This window comes from Cervus elaphus, chromosome 20, assembly GCF_910594005.1.
Source record: "Cervus elaphus chromosome 20, mCerEla1.1, whole genome shotgun sequence".
NCBI classification, from domain to species: domain Eukaryota; kingdom Metazoa; phylum Chordata; class Mammalia; order Artiodactyla; family Cervidae; genus Cervus; species Cervus elaphus.
In genome coordinates, this window is record NC_057834.1 from 140,190,472 (window position 1) to 140,203,054 (window position 12,583).

The 12,583-nt window shown below is 65.7% G+C and overlaps 1 protein-coding gene across 3 annotated transcripts; it reads left to right on the plus strand.

The window, feature by feature from the left end:
• Positions 1 to 270: 270 nt before the first annotated feature.
• Positions 271 to 6,062, plus strand: NEU4 (neuraminidase 4). Of its 3 annotated transcripts, XM_043877830.1 has the most exons (6): positions 271 to 320; positions 577 to 668; positions 2,817 to 2,932; positions 3,400 to 3,603; positions 3,681 to 3,936; positions 4,833 to 6,062. In XM_043877830.1, the coding sequence occupies exons 3-6, from the start codon at positions 2,888 to 2,890 to the stop codon at positions 5,804 to 5,806; spliced, it is 1,479 nt and encodes a 492-aa protein (XP_043733765.1). In that variant the 5' UTR covers positions 271 to 320; positions 577 to 668; positions 2,817 to 2,887; the 3' UTR covers positions 5,807 to 6,062. The 3 variants fall into 3 exon arrangements, with proteins under 3 accessions (XP_043733765.1, XP_043733767.1, XP_043733766.1); XM_043877832.1 differs by lacking the exon at positions 577 to 668 and having other exon boundaries at positions 275 to 320; positions 2,784 to 2,932; XM_043877831.1 differs by lacking the exon at positions 577 to 668 and having other exon boundaries at positions 287 to 320.
• Positions 6,063 to 12,583: the final 6,521 nt, after the last annotated feature.

Consider the following 12,583-nt stretch of genomic DNA (forward strand, 5'->3'; position numbering starts at 1 on the left):
GCCCCCCAGGGAGGTCAGCCGTAGCCCTGCACGGCCTTGCTGGAGGATGAGCGCCCAGGGGGAGGCCGGTCGGTCAGCAGAGGGGGGCCCTGGGCGGCCCCATCCTGATGCGGCCCCTCCCGTGGGCCCTTTCACCAACCCCGCCCGCTCTCTGTCACGCCAAAGCCACACAGCTGGCGGGACGGTCCTGGGCCCTGACGCAGCCCTGGGCTGTGGCCAGCGTCCGGCTCCTGGCCACACAGTGGGGTCTGTCTCTGCCCGGGAGTGGGTCAGAGAGGCAGGCGCTCCTGCGGCCACCCTGCAGCTGGTCTGCCAGCCTGGTGAGTCCCTCTCCGCTCACCCATACCCTGGCCCTGGGGCTCGGGACCTGCCCCTCTTCGGGGTGGGGGCGATGGGCTTGTGGACCAGGGTCCCTTCCTCCATGGGACGATTTCCTGAAGGGCCCCAAGGTAGGTTTAGATGATGGGATGGTTGTCGACTGGGTGTCAGGGCCCAGTGGGCATTGCTGCTCACATGGACTGGAGGTGACGCTTCAGCAGGCAGGAGTGTCTATAATTGAGGCCTCGCCCTGGACAGGGCCCCGGACACCTGGGTTAGACTGGAGACCCATCGTGAGGGGACAGCCAGGTCTGCCTGTCTTGAGTGCAAAGGGCCTGTGACCTTCTCCTGTGAGTGTGCCGTTGCCGGCCTAGAGGGTGTGGGCAGGGGGCTGGGCTGGCTCAAGCTCCAGGGTGGGGCCCAGACAGGACTGGCTGTGGGACTGCAGGGCAGGCCCTGCCTGGACACAGTGACCCCCAGGGGCTCCCAGCCCCCAGGGTCCAGGGCCAGGGGACCAGACTGTCGTGGAGGTCCCTTCTCCTCCCCAGGCCTTGTCTCCCCCTCTGTGATGCATCGCCCCTGGGGAGGTCCACGCTGGGGAGGGAGGATGGGCGCTGTCTCCCCTGAACGCCGGGGCACAGCCATCCTGGTGGTGCCAGACGCCTGGAGCCTGCCGCACTGGCCCAACCCGGCAGGCCTGTGAGCTGGAGGCCCTGCTCCTCAGCCTAGATTGAGCACCCCCCCCCCCCCCCGGGACTCGCTCTGCAGGGACCCAGGGCCTGGCCCGGGTCCCCTGGCCTGCAGCACCGCCCGCTCTGTGCAGGGGGCTCACTGGCCAGCGGGCCTTTGGACCCTCCATTCCCGCTGCCTGGGCCCGCAGCGGGGGCGGGGCCCGCGCCGCCTGCTTCTGCTGGCACAGGCTCCGCGGGGACCCCAGGGGAGAGAATGTCCCCTTGTGTCCCTGCAGCCTGCGGGGCACGCAGCACCGGCACCTGCTTCCTGCTGCGGCACAATCGCCCTTTGCATGCAGAGCGGGGTGGCCCGGGGCTTCCAGGACGCAGGGAGCCCCTCTTCTGGCACCGACCCCAGGCGGAGGGTGGGCGGGCCTGGAGTGAGGCGGGGTCTTCAGGGCTGAGTGGGGGCGGGGTCTGCAGGGCTCAGTGGGGCGGGGTCTGCAGGGCTCAGTGGGGCGGGGTCTGCAGGGCTCAGTGGGGGCGGGGTCTGCAGGGCTCAGTGGGGCGGGGTCTGCAGGGCTCAGTGCGGGCGGGGTCTGCAGGGCTCAGTGGGGCGGGGTCTGCAGGGCTCAGTGGGGGCGGGGCCGGCTGCCCGTGAGCCTCCCAGGGGCAGGCGGTCCTGGGCAGAGGTGGACCCGGCTGGACGTGTATGTCTGCCTGGGGGAAGTCAGGCATGGAAGTGTGTGCGTTCGTCCTGGTCGCCCCACTCTCCATCCCGACTGTGTCCTTGGATGCGCTGGCCTCGCTGTGCCGGGACTACCTCGCCTCAGCACCTGATCTGGTCACCGCTGCGTGTCTGGCCCTCAGGCCTCCACTGCTCAGACCCCCCGCTCACGTTGCAGCCCCGGGACCCCTCTGTGCTGTGGGGAAGGAAGCGGACTCCATCCTGTCCCTGGGTGCGGCCCGAGCCCCCCAGCTCTGTGCAGGTAGCCAGATCCTGTGTGGCCCAGGGAAGCCCATCCGAGGCCCCGCCCTCGCAAGCCTCCTTCAGGTGCATCCTCCTGGGAGGGGGGCAGCCCCCGCAAAGGCTGCCCAGGCCACTCTGTCATCCCTGCAGGAGTCTGGCCTGTGGGCGAGCAGGGCTGGGAGACCAGCCAAGGTTTAGGGATTCAGGCTTTGTGGGGCTGGGGGCCCAGAGCAGGGGCCGTTGGGGCCTGCGCTGTGGTCAGACGGCCTTGCGGAAGGGGCCCCTCTGCATGGTGGCTGAACCCAGAGGCGCTCCCTCCTGTTGGGGGCAGCCAGTGCCCCGGGTGGCAGTCTCCCCTGCGCCTCCCCTCTGGGTTTCGGCTCTGGGAGGCCCCCCTTTCTTCACTGCACTCCCAGCCTGGCTTCTCCCCTAAGTATGCTCCCGCTTCTGGGGGCCCGTCATGGCGGACATGGATCTTCCTCCACCCCTGTGTGGGAGCCTCTGCTTTTCAAGTTCAAAGCCCTGCCCCTGAGAGCAGACCATCGACCCCACTTCGACTCCTTTCTGCCTGGAGCGGGCAGGGCAGGGCAGGGCCACAGAGTGGTGACCTCTCTGGCCTCTTTGGGGTCCCTCTCACTACCCCCACTAGCCTGTACCACCCCTAGTTCTCTTGCGGGTACACGTGTGAGCTATTTGGGGTGCCTATTGGTAGGGGCATCTCTACTGGGCCTCCAGCATCCCCAGCCTTGCTCAGGAGCCTAAGGGGGCGGGGTGGCAGGTCCCCTCCCCCGCTGGGGCCTGGAGTGTGGGACCTTTATGTGCAGGAGACCAGCTGGGGCCCTCTCTTGGGTCTGCAGGCAGCCCCTACTTCTCTTGGCCACTCTCCCGAGTCCTCTGGCCCCGCGGACCCCAGTCTGAAAACAGCAGCATGGCTGTCTTCCTCCAAAAAGCCTCGGGCCAGCGTGTGGGGCAGGTGAGCAAGCTTCGTGTCCCTTCGTGGCCTCGTCTGCATGTGGTGTCTGCACGGCTCCTGTGGTCGAGGGGCCTCTGTCTGGGGATGCTGAGCCCATCCTTATTCAAAACCCTTGGGTCTGACTGTCCCCTTAGCAGCCTCCTGCTGGGCCGGCGCTGTGATGGAGTCAAGCACGTGGGTGGGCAGGGTCCAGGGGCTCTGACACCAACCAACTCCCTCTCCCTGGGTGATGCTGAGGAGAGGAAGACATTTGAGCTGCAGTGTCCTCGGGGAGGGGCTGTCCTGGACTGGAGGGCGGGGCGGTGAGGGGGCCTGGGACAGGGCGGTCTCTGGGGTTGGCACAGGGAAGGTGGGTGGGACACCGGCATCTGCAGAAAACCCTCACCCATCTGGAGGGACCAGCGAGGAGCCTGGAGGACTCCCCCGCCGCTGACCCGCTGACCCTGGGTCCTCGCCCCTGCCCGCAGAGCATGGGGACCCCGCGCGTCCCCGCGCGGACCGTCCTCTTCCAGCGCGAGCGGACGGGCCTGACCTACCGCGTGCCCGCGCTGCTGTCTGTGCCCCCCGGGCCCACCCTGCTGGCTTTCGCGGAGCAGAGGCTCAGCCCCGACGACGCCCACGCCCACCGTCTGGTGCAGAGGACCGGCACGCTGGCCGGGGGCTCCGTGCGGGTGAGCGCGCTGGGGGGCGAGTTCAGGGGCCGCGCGGACGGACGGACGTGGGACTGAGGCTCGGCTCCACTCCGCAGTGGGGCGCCCCGCGGGTGCTTGGGACGGCGGCCCTGGACGAGCACCGCTCCATGAACCCCTGCCCCGTGCACGACGCGCGCACGGCCACCGTCTTCCTCTTCTTCATCGCCGTGCGTGGCCGCACCCCCGAGGCCGCGCAGATCGCCGCGGGCAGGAACGCCGCACGCCTCTGCTGCGTGACCAGCCGGGACGCGGGGCGCAGTTGGGGCGGCGCGCGGGACCTCACGGCGGAGGCGGTGGGCAGCGCCGAGGAGGGTAGGTGGGCGCGGCCGGGCCTCCGAAGGGGCGAGGGGCGGGGTGTCTGAGCCGGGAGGGGGCGGCGTGTGCACCCGGGGCTGGTGGGGGGTGTTGGGCTGGAGGACCCGCCTCGCCCCGCTCCCAGCCTCAGTGCCGCCCACACCGCCTGCTCCGCCGTCTGGCCCTTGTGCCTGGGACCCTCAGCCCCGTGCCCTGCGGGCTCCTGGGACCCTCAGCCCGGCGCCCCGAGGGCTCGTCGCCTTCCTGAGCCTCTGTCCCGGCGCTGAGCCTGCTGGCCCGAAGCCCCGGACGGTCACTCTCTTACTCCTTTCTCCTTGGCCTCCCCGCCCTAAGCCCCGCCCTAAGCCCCGCCCCCGCCCCTCCTTGCCAGGGTTGCAGCCGGGTAGGTTGGCTTGACCCCAGAGCTTTCCTGTGTTCTTGCTGTCGGTTCCCTGAGGGCTGACCACCATTGCCCTCTGGAGCCACCCTGCCCCTGGCTTGTGGGTGCTGACTCAGGGGTCACTCACTCTAGCAGGTGGGAGCTCTCTGCTGGTGTGGACCCCACCCCAGAGGACTCGATCCCATTGCTAGGAGGGGCTGCCCAGACCTTTCAGCCCTCAGCTGCCCCTCTGCCTAGACACGCTGGGTCACCTGGCACCACCAGTGGCCATACATCTGTGCTCAGGGACTGGCCACCTGCTGACCCGCTGAGAGCTCAGCCTGGGGCTGCCTAGGCTCGTAGTCCAGCCTGGGTGTGGGGGGCGGAGGAGCGGAGGGTGGGGGCTTCCTCCTGAGCAGTCCCCTAATCAGAGGCCCTGGCCCCCACCCTCCCCGTCCCCCGGGGTGGTGGTGCTGCCTGCCTGCGGCCACAGCCGTCCCCTCCTGGGGTGACCCCTGGCCCCTCCTTCCTGCAGACTGGGCCACGTTTGCCGTGGGGCCAGGCCACGGTGTCCAGCTGCGCTCTGGCCGCCTGCTGGTGCCGGCCTACACCTACCATGTGGTCCGGCGGGAGTGCTTCGGCCGGATCTGCAGGACCCGTCCCCAGTCCTTCGCCTTCTACAGCGACGACCACGGCCGCACCTGGCAGCACGGGGGCCTCGTGCCCAGCCTGCCCTCAGGCGAGTGCCAGCTGGCTGCAGTGGATGGCGGGCAGGCCGACGGCGTTCTCTACTGCAACGCTCGGAGCCCGCTGGGCAGCCGCGTGCAGGCCCTCAGCGTGGACGAGGGCACCTCCTTCCTCCCTGGGGAGCTGGTGCCCGCCCTGGCCGAGACCGCCCGGGGCTGCCAGGGTAGCATCGTGGGCTTCCCAGCCCCGCCTGCCAGCGGCTGGGAGGATGAGGGGTGGTCGATGGGCACCAGCAACCCCCTCCGCTTACCACACCTCTGTCCTGGGGCCCAGGATGTCCCAGAGGAGGGCACCCCCGGGGGCGGGGGGCTGGGTGCTACGGAGGGCTGTGGCGACGGCCCCGGGGAGCCTGGCCCCTGGGAATCTGGTGAGAACAGGGGCTCCCGGGCCTTGGCGCTCCTGGGACCCCCTGCAGCTTTGTCGCAGAGCCCCACGTGGTTGCTGTATTCCCACCCCGTGGGGCGCAGGGCTCGGCTCCACATGGGCATCCGCCTGAGCCGGTCCCCGCTGGACCCCCACAGCTGGACGGAGCCCTGGGTCATCCACGAGGGCCCCAGTGGCTACTCGGACCTGGCATCCATCGGGCCTGCCCCCGGGGGGATCCTCACCTTTGCCTGTCTGTTCGAGAGTGGGGCCAGGGTCTCCTACGAGGAGATCTCCTTCTGCATGTTTTCCCTGAGGGAGGTCCTGGAGAACGTGAGGCTGGGCGGGGGGCACCCCGGCCCTGGAGACAAGCCTGCGGGGCACTGCCAGCCCTCCTGATGGGCCCCTGGTGCCCAGGAGGGGCAAGGAGGAGGACGGGGCGGCGGCCGCTGGGAGGCGGGGGCAGAGGTCCCGTGGGCAGGGGGCTGTCCCCAGGTGACCCGCGCAGGCCTCTTCCCAAGGCTGACCGCGGGCTGGGGGCCTGGGGTGGGAGGGGGCACGGGGACCCTTAGTGGAGCACACGGGGCTCGGTTGTCGGTACGGTCTTCCTCTTTAATCTTGCTCGGCTCACGACCTTCTGGCTTATGAACGAGAAATAAAGGGATCCTGCGTATCTGTCCAGGGGCGTCTCTCCTCAGTTCTTTCTACTTCGAAGCCTGGGGAGGGTCCGCAGGGCTCTAGACACCCCCGATCCCATTGCGGGGTCTGCCTGCCTTAGCCAAACTCCCCCGGGCCGGCCAGCTGCCTGGAGGGGCGGGGGCGGGGCAGCCGCCTGGAGGGGCGGGGCGGGGCGGGGCAGCTGCCCGCCCTGGCTGGGTCCCCGCCCAGCATCTTTCGGTTTCCTCTTCTTTGCAATATTTTACTTTCTGGTTATAAAAATAAAATACACTCGTAGAAAATTTGGAAAACAAAAAAGCGATGCACACAGATTCCCTTGCTCCCCCCACAACTATGATTATCTTTTTGGCATTTCTTTCTTGAAGAAATTCTTTTTGCGAAGCGTGACTTCATTTAGCTTGCCATTCACTACCCTCCCCGTCGGCCCCGTTTCGGGCCCTGCAGGGACCTTCTGGGCTGGTCGGTTTCCCTGGTGGCCAGTCGCGCGTGGTGAGCACCTCTGGGGCGTCCTTTGCTTCCTTAGGCTGGCTTCTGGGCCAGCATGACCGTCTTGCACTCTATTCCCAACGCTGGGGGTGTCCAGGAGGCCTCGGAGCAGCGGAGGGCCCAGGGGTCCCCAGGGAACTCAGGACAGCCAGTCTCTTGGGAGCCAGAAGGGCCCCCATTGCTGCCTTCACTGTCAGCCCCCTGCAGGGGCCACCCCCTTTCTGGGGTCACCCCCGGGCTCCAGGCAGTGGTTGGATGGAGGTCTGGGGCACCCTAGAGCCTTGAGCATGTACACCAGGTGACCCCCACCCCTGAGCAGCCTCAGTGCCCCTGGAAGGACACCCCTTCTACCTGCTGCTTTGGGGCAGTGGCTTGAGGCCACTTTTCTGTTTTCAGGTTTAAGCCCCAGAAACCAGCACAGAGGGCAGGTGGGGCTCTCTGGAGGCACACAGGTGCATGTGGCTGGTGTCCTGCACTCCCCTCTGCACTGATTCATGCCCCCAGAGCCACCCTGAATCTCAGCTTGTGACTTGTATGGCAGCAGGAGGGTGTGTGCAGACACAGCTGAAATCAGGACTGAGAGGGGGTCGGCAGGAGCGAGCATCCTCACGGAGGGGAGGGGACGGTTGGGGGAGTACCCTCACAGGGGGATAGGACGGTCGGGGGAGCACCCTTACAAGAGGAGAGGATGGTCAGGGGAGCACTCTTACAGGGGGAGAGGATGGTCGGGGGAGCACCCTCACGGGGGGAGAGGACGGTTGGGGGAGCACCCTTACAGGGGGAGAGGACAGTCCGGGGAGCCCTGTGGGGATGAGGCCAGGACTGCAGCAGCCTGGCACAGGTACTCGGATGCCCGGAGCCACCAGCAGTGGAGGGGCAGGGGGACCCTCCCTGGAGCCTCGAGAGGGAGCACACCTCTGGGCCACCTGATGGGGGGCTTCTGGCTCCAGAACTGGGGCAACTGACACCCACTGCTCATGTGAAACCGCTGCTGTCCTGCCTGGGTGCCCTGGACCGGCCCTGACCATCATGCCTCTGAGTCCCGGTCCAGCATCCCAGCTGGCCCCGCAGGCACACGGCCACCCTCCTGCTCCTGCTTCTGGGTGAGCCCTCCACCTACTCAGGCCAGCCAGGGTGAGAGGCCTCCCAAGTGAGCAGAGCTGGCCCTTGTGACCTGGCCGTCCCGGAGCTGCGGCTCCCTTGGCTGGCCCCGTCCTGGCTCCCTGATGTCCAAGCTGTTGCTGCGGGCCTGGGTTAGGGTGTGACGCCCTTGGGTAGGGAGACAGGCCATGGGGAGAGTCCCTGGGCTCAGGATGGCTGGGGCCCCCCAAAGCTCCCTCAGCACTGAGGCCTGCCGCTGCCTGAGCCTGGTCTGTCTGGGGCCCGAGGCTCGAGGCCCTGGTCTTGGGTGGCTCATCTGGGCCAGCTCGCCCTACTCTCTGGGCCTGGGTCCCACTGTCGGCTTGCGGGGGGTCGTGCCGGTCCTCGGCCCTGCTCGCAGAGCTGGGAGACTGTCCCGGGGGGAGTGCCCACTCCCTGTTCCCTGGGGCCCCCAGTCCTCAGGAGCTGCCCCTCTGCTACCTGCCCGCTGCCCTGCACCCCAGGCTGCTCCGACCCGGGCCCTCCGGGATGGCCCTGTGCTCTGCCGGCTGCCTCCTTCCTCCCCGGACTCGATGGACCGGCCCCTGGGCCATCCCTGGCTCTGTCATGGCTGCGGCGCGGTCCCCAGGTGGGTTGGGCCTTGCTGGGCTTCTGGTTCAGACTGTCCGTTTTGTCATTTTCTCCCCGGTGTTTTTCCTTCTGTTTCCCTTTCTGGTCTCACTGGACCGGCAGGACCTCCAGCCTGAAATAGGCGTAAGGTCCGGCAGACAGGATCCAGGCTCCCTCAGCTGTCAGTGTCCTCAGCCTGGAACCTGTGAGCTTTGTGACAAAGGGCCCCCATGACCGAGACTAAGGGCCTTGAGATGGGGATTACCCTCGGTTGACGGGCAGGCCGGCTGTTACCCCAGGGGCTCTGAGAAGGAGGGCGGAAGGTCGGAGGGGCAGCAGGTCTGTGGCGCTGGGTTTGCAGACGGAGGCTGGCCGTGGACCCGGGGACTGCAGTGGCCCCTGGGGCCTGGGAAACACTGCGAGCAGATTTCCTCCTGGGGCCTCAAGAAGGACAGACGGAGGACGCTCCGTCTCTGCACAGCGGGACCCAGAGCTGTGTCATTGTGGGTTCGTCCCAGCGGCTGCAGGAAACCCGGACAGGTGCTGGCTGGGTGCCTGGCTCCGTTGCAGCGCTTCTGGGGCCCAAGGGCCTGAACGCTGCCCTGCTCGCGGATGTGTCTGACTCTCTCCTGTGTGTTTTCCATCCTTCTCTGTCTCTGTGCTTCATTCTGGTTAGTTTCTCTTGACTTTTCTTCCAGCTCACTAGTCCTGTCTCTGCTGGGATTAACTGGCTAGAAGTTACTGCTTCCTGCCCCTTCGGTCAGGCTTCCCTGGTGGCTCAGATGATAATGAATCCGCCTGCCATGCAGGAGACCTGGGTTCGATTGCTGGCTTGGGAAGTTTCTCTGGAGAAGGGAAAGGCCACCCACTCCTGTATTCTTGCCACAGACAGAGGAGCCTGGCGGGTCGCAGAGTCGGGCCCAGCAGAACGATAACACCCTGTCTGTCTGTCTTCTCTCTGCGTGTCTCCTCCCTCCCCTCCCCTCCCCGTCTCTGTCTCTGTCTCTGTCTCTCTCCTTTTCTCTCTCCCTCTGTCTCTTTCTGGACTCCAGCGCTGTGCTCCTTTTTCGTCTGTGCACAGAGGCGAAAGGAGAAAAGATCTGCAAGGTTTCCCGTGTGTTACATGCTTTGTATGTTCCACTCCATTTAATAAAATCAAAGCCCCTCTGAAGTGGGTATTATTTCCATTTTCCAGATATGGAAATTGAGGCTCAGCGGCTTGTGATGACCTCACAGGTTGGGGTAGAAACCAGCATGCCATCCATTTGGTGGTTCCCACATGGTTCTTTTTTGAATGTTTTCCACTGCGTGTGATTAAAACAATTTCAATGGCCACAAGTGCTTGTTTTAATCAGTCAACTCAGAGTCTCTCCCCACCCCTTTCTGCCCTTAAGATTTCGGCAGCCTGCTCCCCTCCTGAGGCTCACACAGAAGGGGGTAAACTGGAAGATCACAGAGGTGTATCTCTTTGCAGCCAACTGGAGCGGTTGCGTGCCTGTGGTCTAGTAGCTGACGGCCCTCGTGCGGTGGTGCTGGGCTGGGCTGGGCTGTGTGCCCGCGCATGGGGCCCGTCCCTGCAGCCTGGTGCTGGCGTGGGGCCGCTTCCCTTGCCCCCAGACCTCCGTCCTGCGCCCGTTTCCTGTGGAGCCCAGACAGCAGCACAGACTCACATCCTGGCCGTGCGTTCTCAGTGCTGGCTCTACAGGCGCAAGAGCAGGGCCGTGCCCTGGGCCAGGCTGTTTCCTGCTGGGGGCACGCAGAGGGCTTCTGTTGTGATTATTATTGCTGCTGCAGACACAGCTGCAGTGTGCCGCTTTGAACGTCTGTCTTTACAGACTCTCATTTCTGCAGGATGGCTTCTCAACTGTGGGGGTGACTGAGCAAAAATCTCCATAGTTTTTTATTTTAATAGATAATAGCAGACTATTTTCTTATAAGGAGTGGTAGTTCACATGCTGTTCCTACAAATGAGAAGGCTGTTGTCTGGCACACTCTTTTCCTTATTCCCATTTGGTGGGTACACAGTGGTCCATCCTGCCCTTCCCAGGTGACCGTGACCTTGTGCTTGCCCTTGTCCCTGCGTGGATCCGTGGGGGAGGGGAGTGTGCGCCTCTGAGTGTCTCCTCTGCAGGCCCCCCTCCACCACGCCAGGGGGAAGGCTGGGAAGCAGTCTCTGGCCGGAGCCCTAGACTTTTCATCTTTCTAAACCGAGACCGTCCCCGCCGGACACCAACTCCCCCCATCTCGTCCCCACCTGTTGGCACTCCCAGTCTGCTTTCGGTCTTTACGGTTTGGCTGCTCTGAGCACTGCAGGTAAGCGGGTTGCAGGTGTCCATCCCCTTCCGTCTGGCCTATGTCACTGAGCATTGTGTTCTCAAAGTCCATCCACAGTTAGCACGTCTCAGAACTTCGTTCCTGTTTTGGCTGAATAATAGTCCGTCGTGTGGACAGGCCACACTCTGTTTATCCTTCATCAGTCGGGACACCTGGGTTGCTTCCATCTTGTCACTACTGCAAACAACGCTGCTGTGAATGCGGGTGGACAGAATTTTAAAAATTAATTAATGTTTTAAATGACTAATTAATAGAATTTGATAGTTCGTTTTTGGAATTCAGAGTGATATAAAAACATAAAAAGAGAAGACAATTGTGGATTTTGCCACCGTGGGTTGGGGGACAGTGGGCCAGCTGTACCTAAGGCAGGGACCCCAAACGGGACCCCCTCCCACACCCAGACCACGTCCTCAGGTCAGCCACGATTTGCCCGAAGGACCAGTGGGAGCTGAGTCTAAGGGAGCTGGGACCCTGGCTGGGTTGAGTTAAGGGACCTGGGGAGGCTGGTGTGTGGCTCCCGTGGCCACCGGACAGACCACCAGGGGCTTGCGTCTCTAGGGTGGTCGAGAGGCTGGAGGCCACATGCCTGGACGTGTGGTGAGTGCCACCAGGGCCTCTTCCTGCCCGAGGAGCGGGCGGCTGAGTGCCTCCTGATGCTCAGACCACCGGGCCTGAGATGTGGGGCTGGGGGGAGACACATCAGAGGCGGCCTTGACCTGCGGTGGGTGCAGGGTGCCCCAGACCACAGTGGGGGGCTCAGGGATCATGAACACGGGCCCCCCGTCCGTGATGGGGCAGCCCATCTGGGTCGAGGTACAGGGCCGCAGGAAGGGTCCCCCACACTGCTGTGTCTGCCTTCAGGAGGGTCCCACATTCTGAAGCCTCCAAACATGTAGGAACCTCATCCAGACCGCAGGGGCCTCGCTCCATCCACACCGGACCACAGACCGCAGACACCTCCGTCCACACCAAACCGCAGACCACCGGGGCCTCCGACCACACCAGACTGCCCACCCACTACGGCTGAAGTCCCAGGTCCTGCCCCCAGGGCAGTCCCGCCTCAGTGGCCAAGGCTGGGTTCCCTTGGAGACCCTCGGCCACAGCCCCACCCTCCCCCAGCAGACCCCGGGACCTGGGGCTCCTCTGCTGGCTGCCCCCGCCACCCCCAGCCCGGCAGACTGGACCAGGAGGGTGCAGGTAGCGAGGCAGAGGAGTGTCCTGCCGGGAGGTCTCCAGCGGGGGGCGAGGGGGAGGGTGTCCTGCTGGGCAGAGGGGCTCCAGGGTGGGCTCGGCTGGCCGCGCAGGGAGGTCTCGAGCGGGGGGGTGGGGAGCCCCGCGAGGCTCGCCCCGCCGCCCGCCCCCCCCCCGCCCCCCGCCCCCCGCAGCTCTGGAGCATCGCAGACGCCGCTGCAGGGACAGGCCCGCTGGGCCGCGTGGGTGGGGGTGGGCGCGGTGCCGGGCGCCGGGGCGAGCGGGGACGGAAAAAGTGAGTGGGGCGCGGGGCCGCGTTACGGGAAGGCGGATGCGCAGCGCTGAGCGCCGCTCTCGGTCTCGCTGAGCTGGGCTAGGCTGCCAGGCGCCGGCTCTGCCCGCCCGCGGCCGGGCCGCTTCCGGCCCCCCGCTGCCCGCTCTTTTGTCTTTGAAATCTTTCTAGTATCAGTATGAACGCGTGGTCTTTAATCCTGCTCAGAGTGTGAACCAGGGAGATGTTCAGTGTTCACTGTGGCGTCTCTGACGCTCAGGTGGCCCCGCGGCTCCTGACCGGGCTCCAGCCTGCTCTGTACCCTGGGCTGGGTCCCCCCTGCTCACGGTGGCCCAGAGCCAGTTCGCCCAGAGTCCAGGCCTGGCCGCCCCTCCCTCCCCACCGTCTGCCCTCAGCATGTGAACCCCTGGGGCTTCCGTTCCTGCCAGCCCACCCCACCCCCCCGCCCGCCCAGGGCACACTCCACTAACTGCTGAATAGCAGCC

Bases quoted from the DNA above. Each gene is read 5' to 3' on its own strand.
- NEU4 (XM_043877830.1), top strand. From the start codon at position 2,888: ATGGCTGTCTTCCTCCAAAAAGCCTCGGGCCAGCGTGTGGGGCAG. The intron at 2,933-3,399 runs GTGAGCAAGCTT...CCCTGCCCGCAG, and splicing joins CGGGCCAGCGTGTGGGGCAG to AGCATGGGGACCCCGCGCGT. The intron at 3,604-3,680 runs GTGAGCGCGCTG...TCCACTCCGCAG, and splicing joins TGGCCGGGGGCTCCGTGCGG to TGGGGCGCCCCGCGGGTGCT.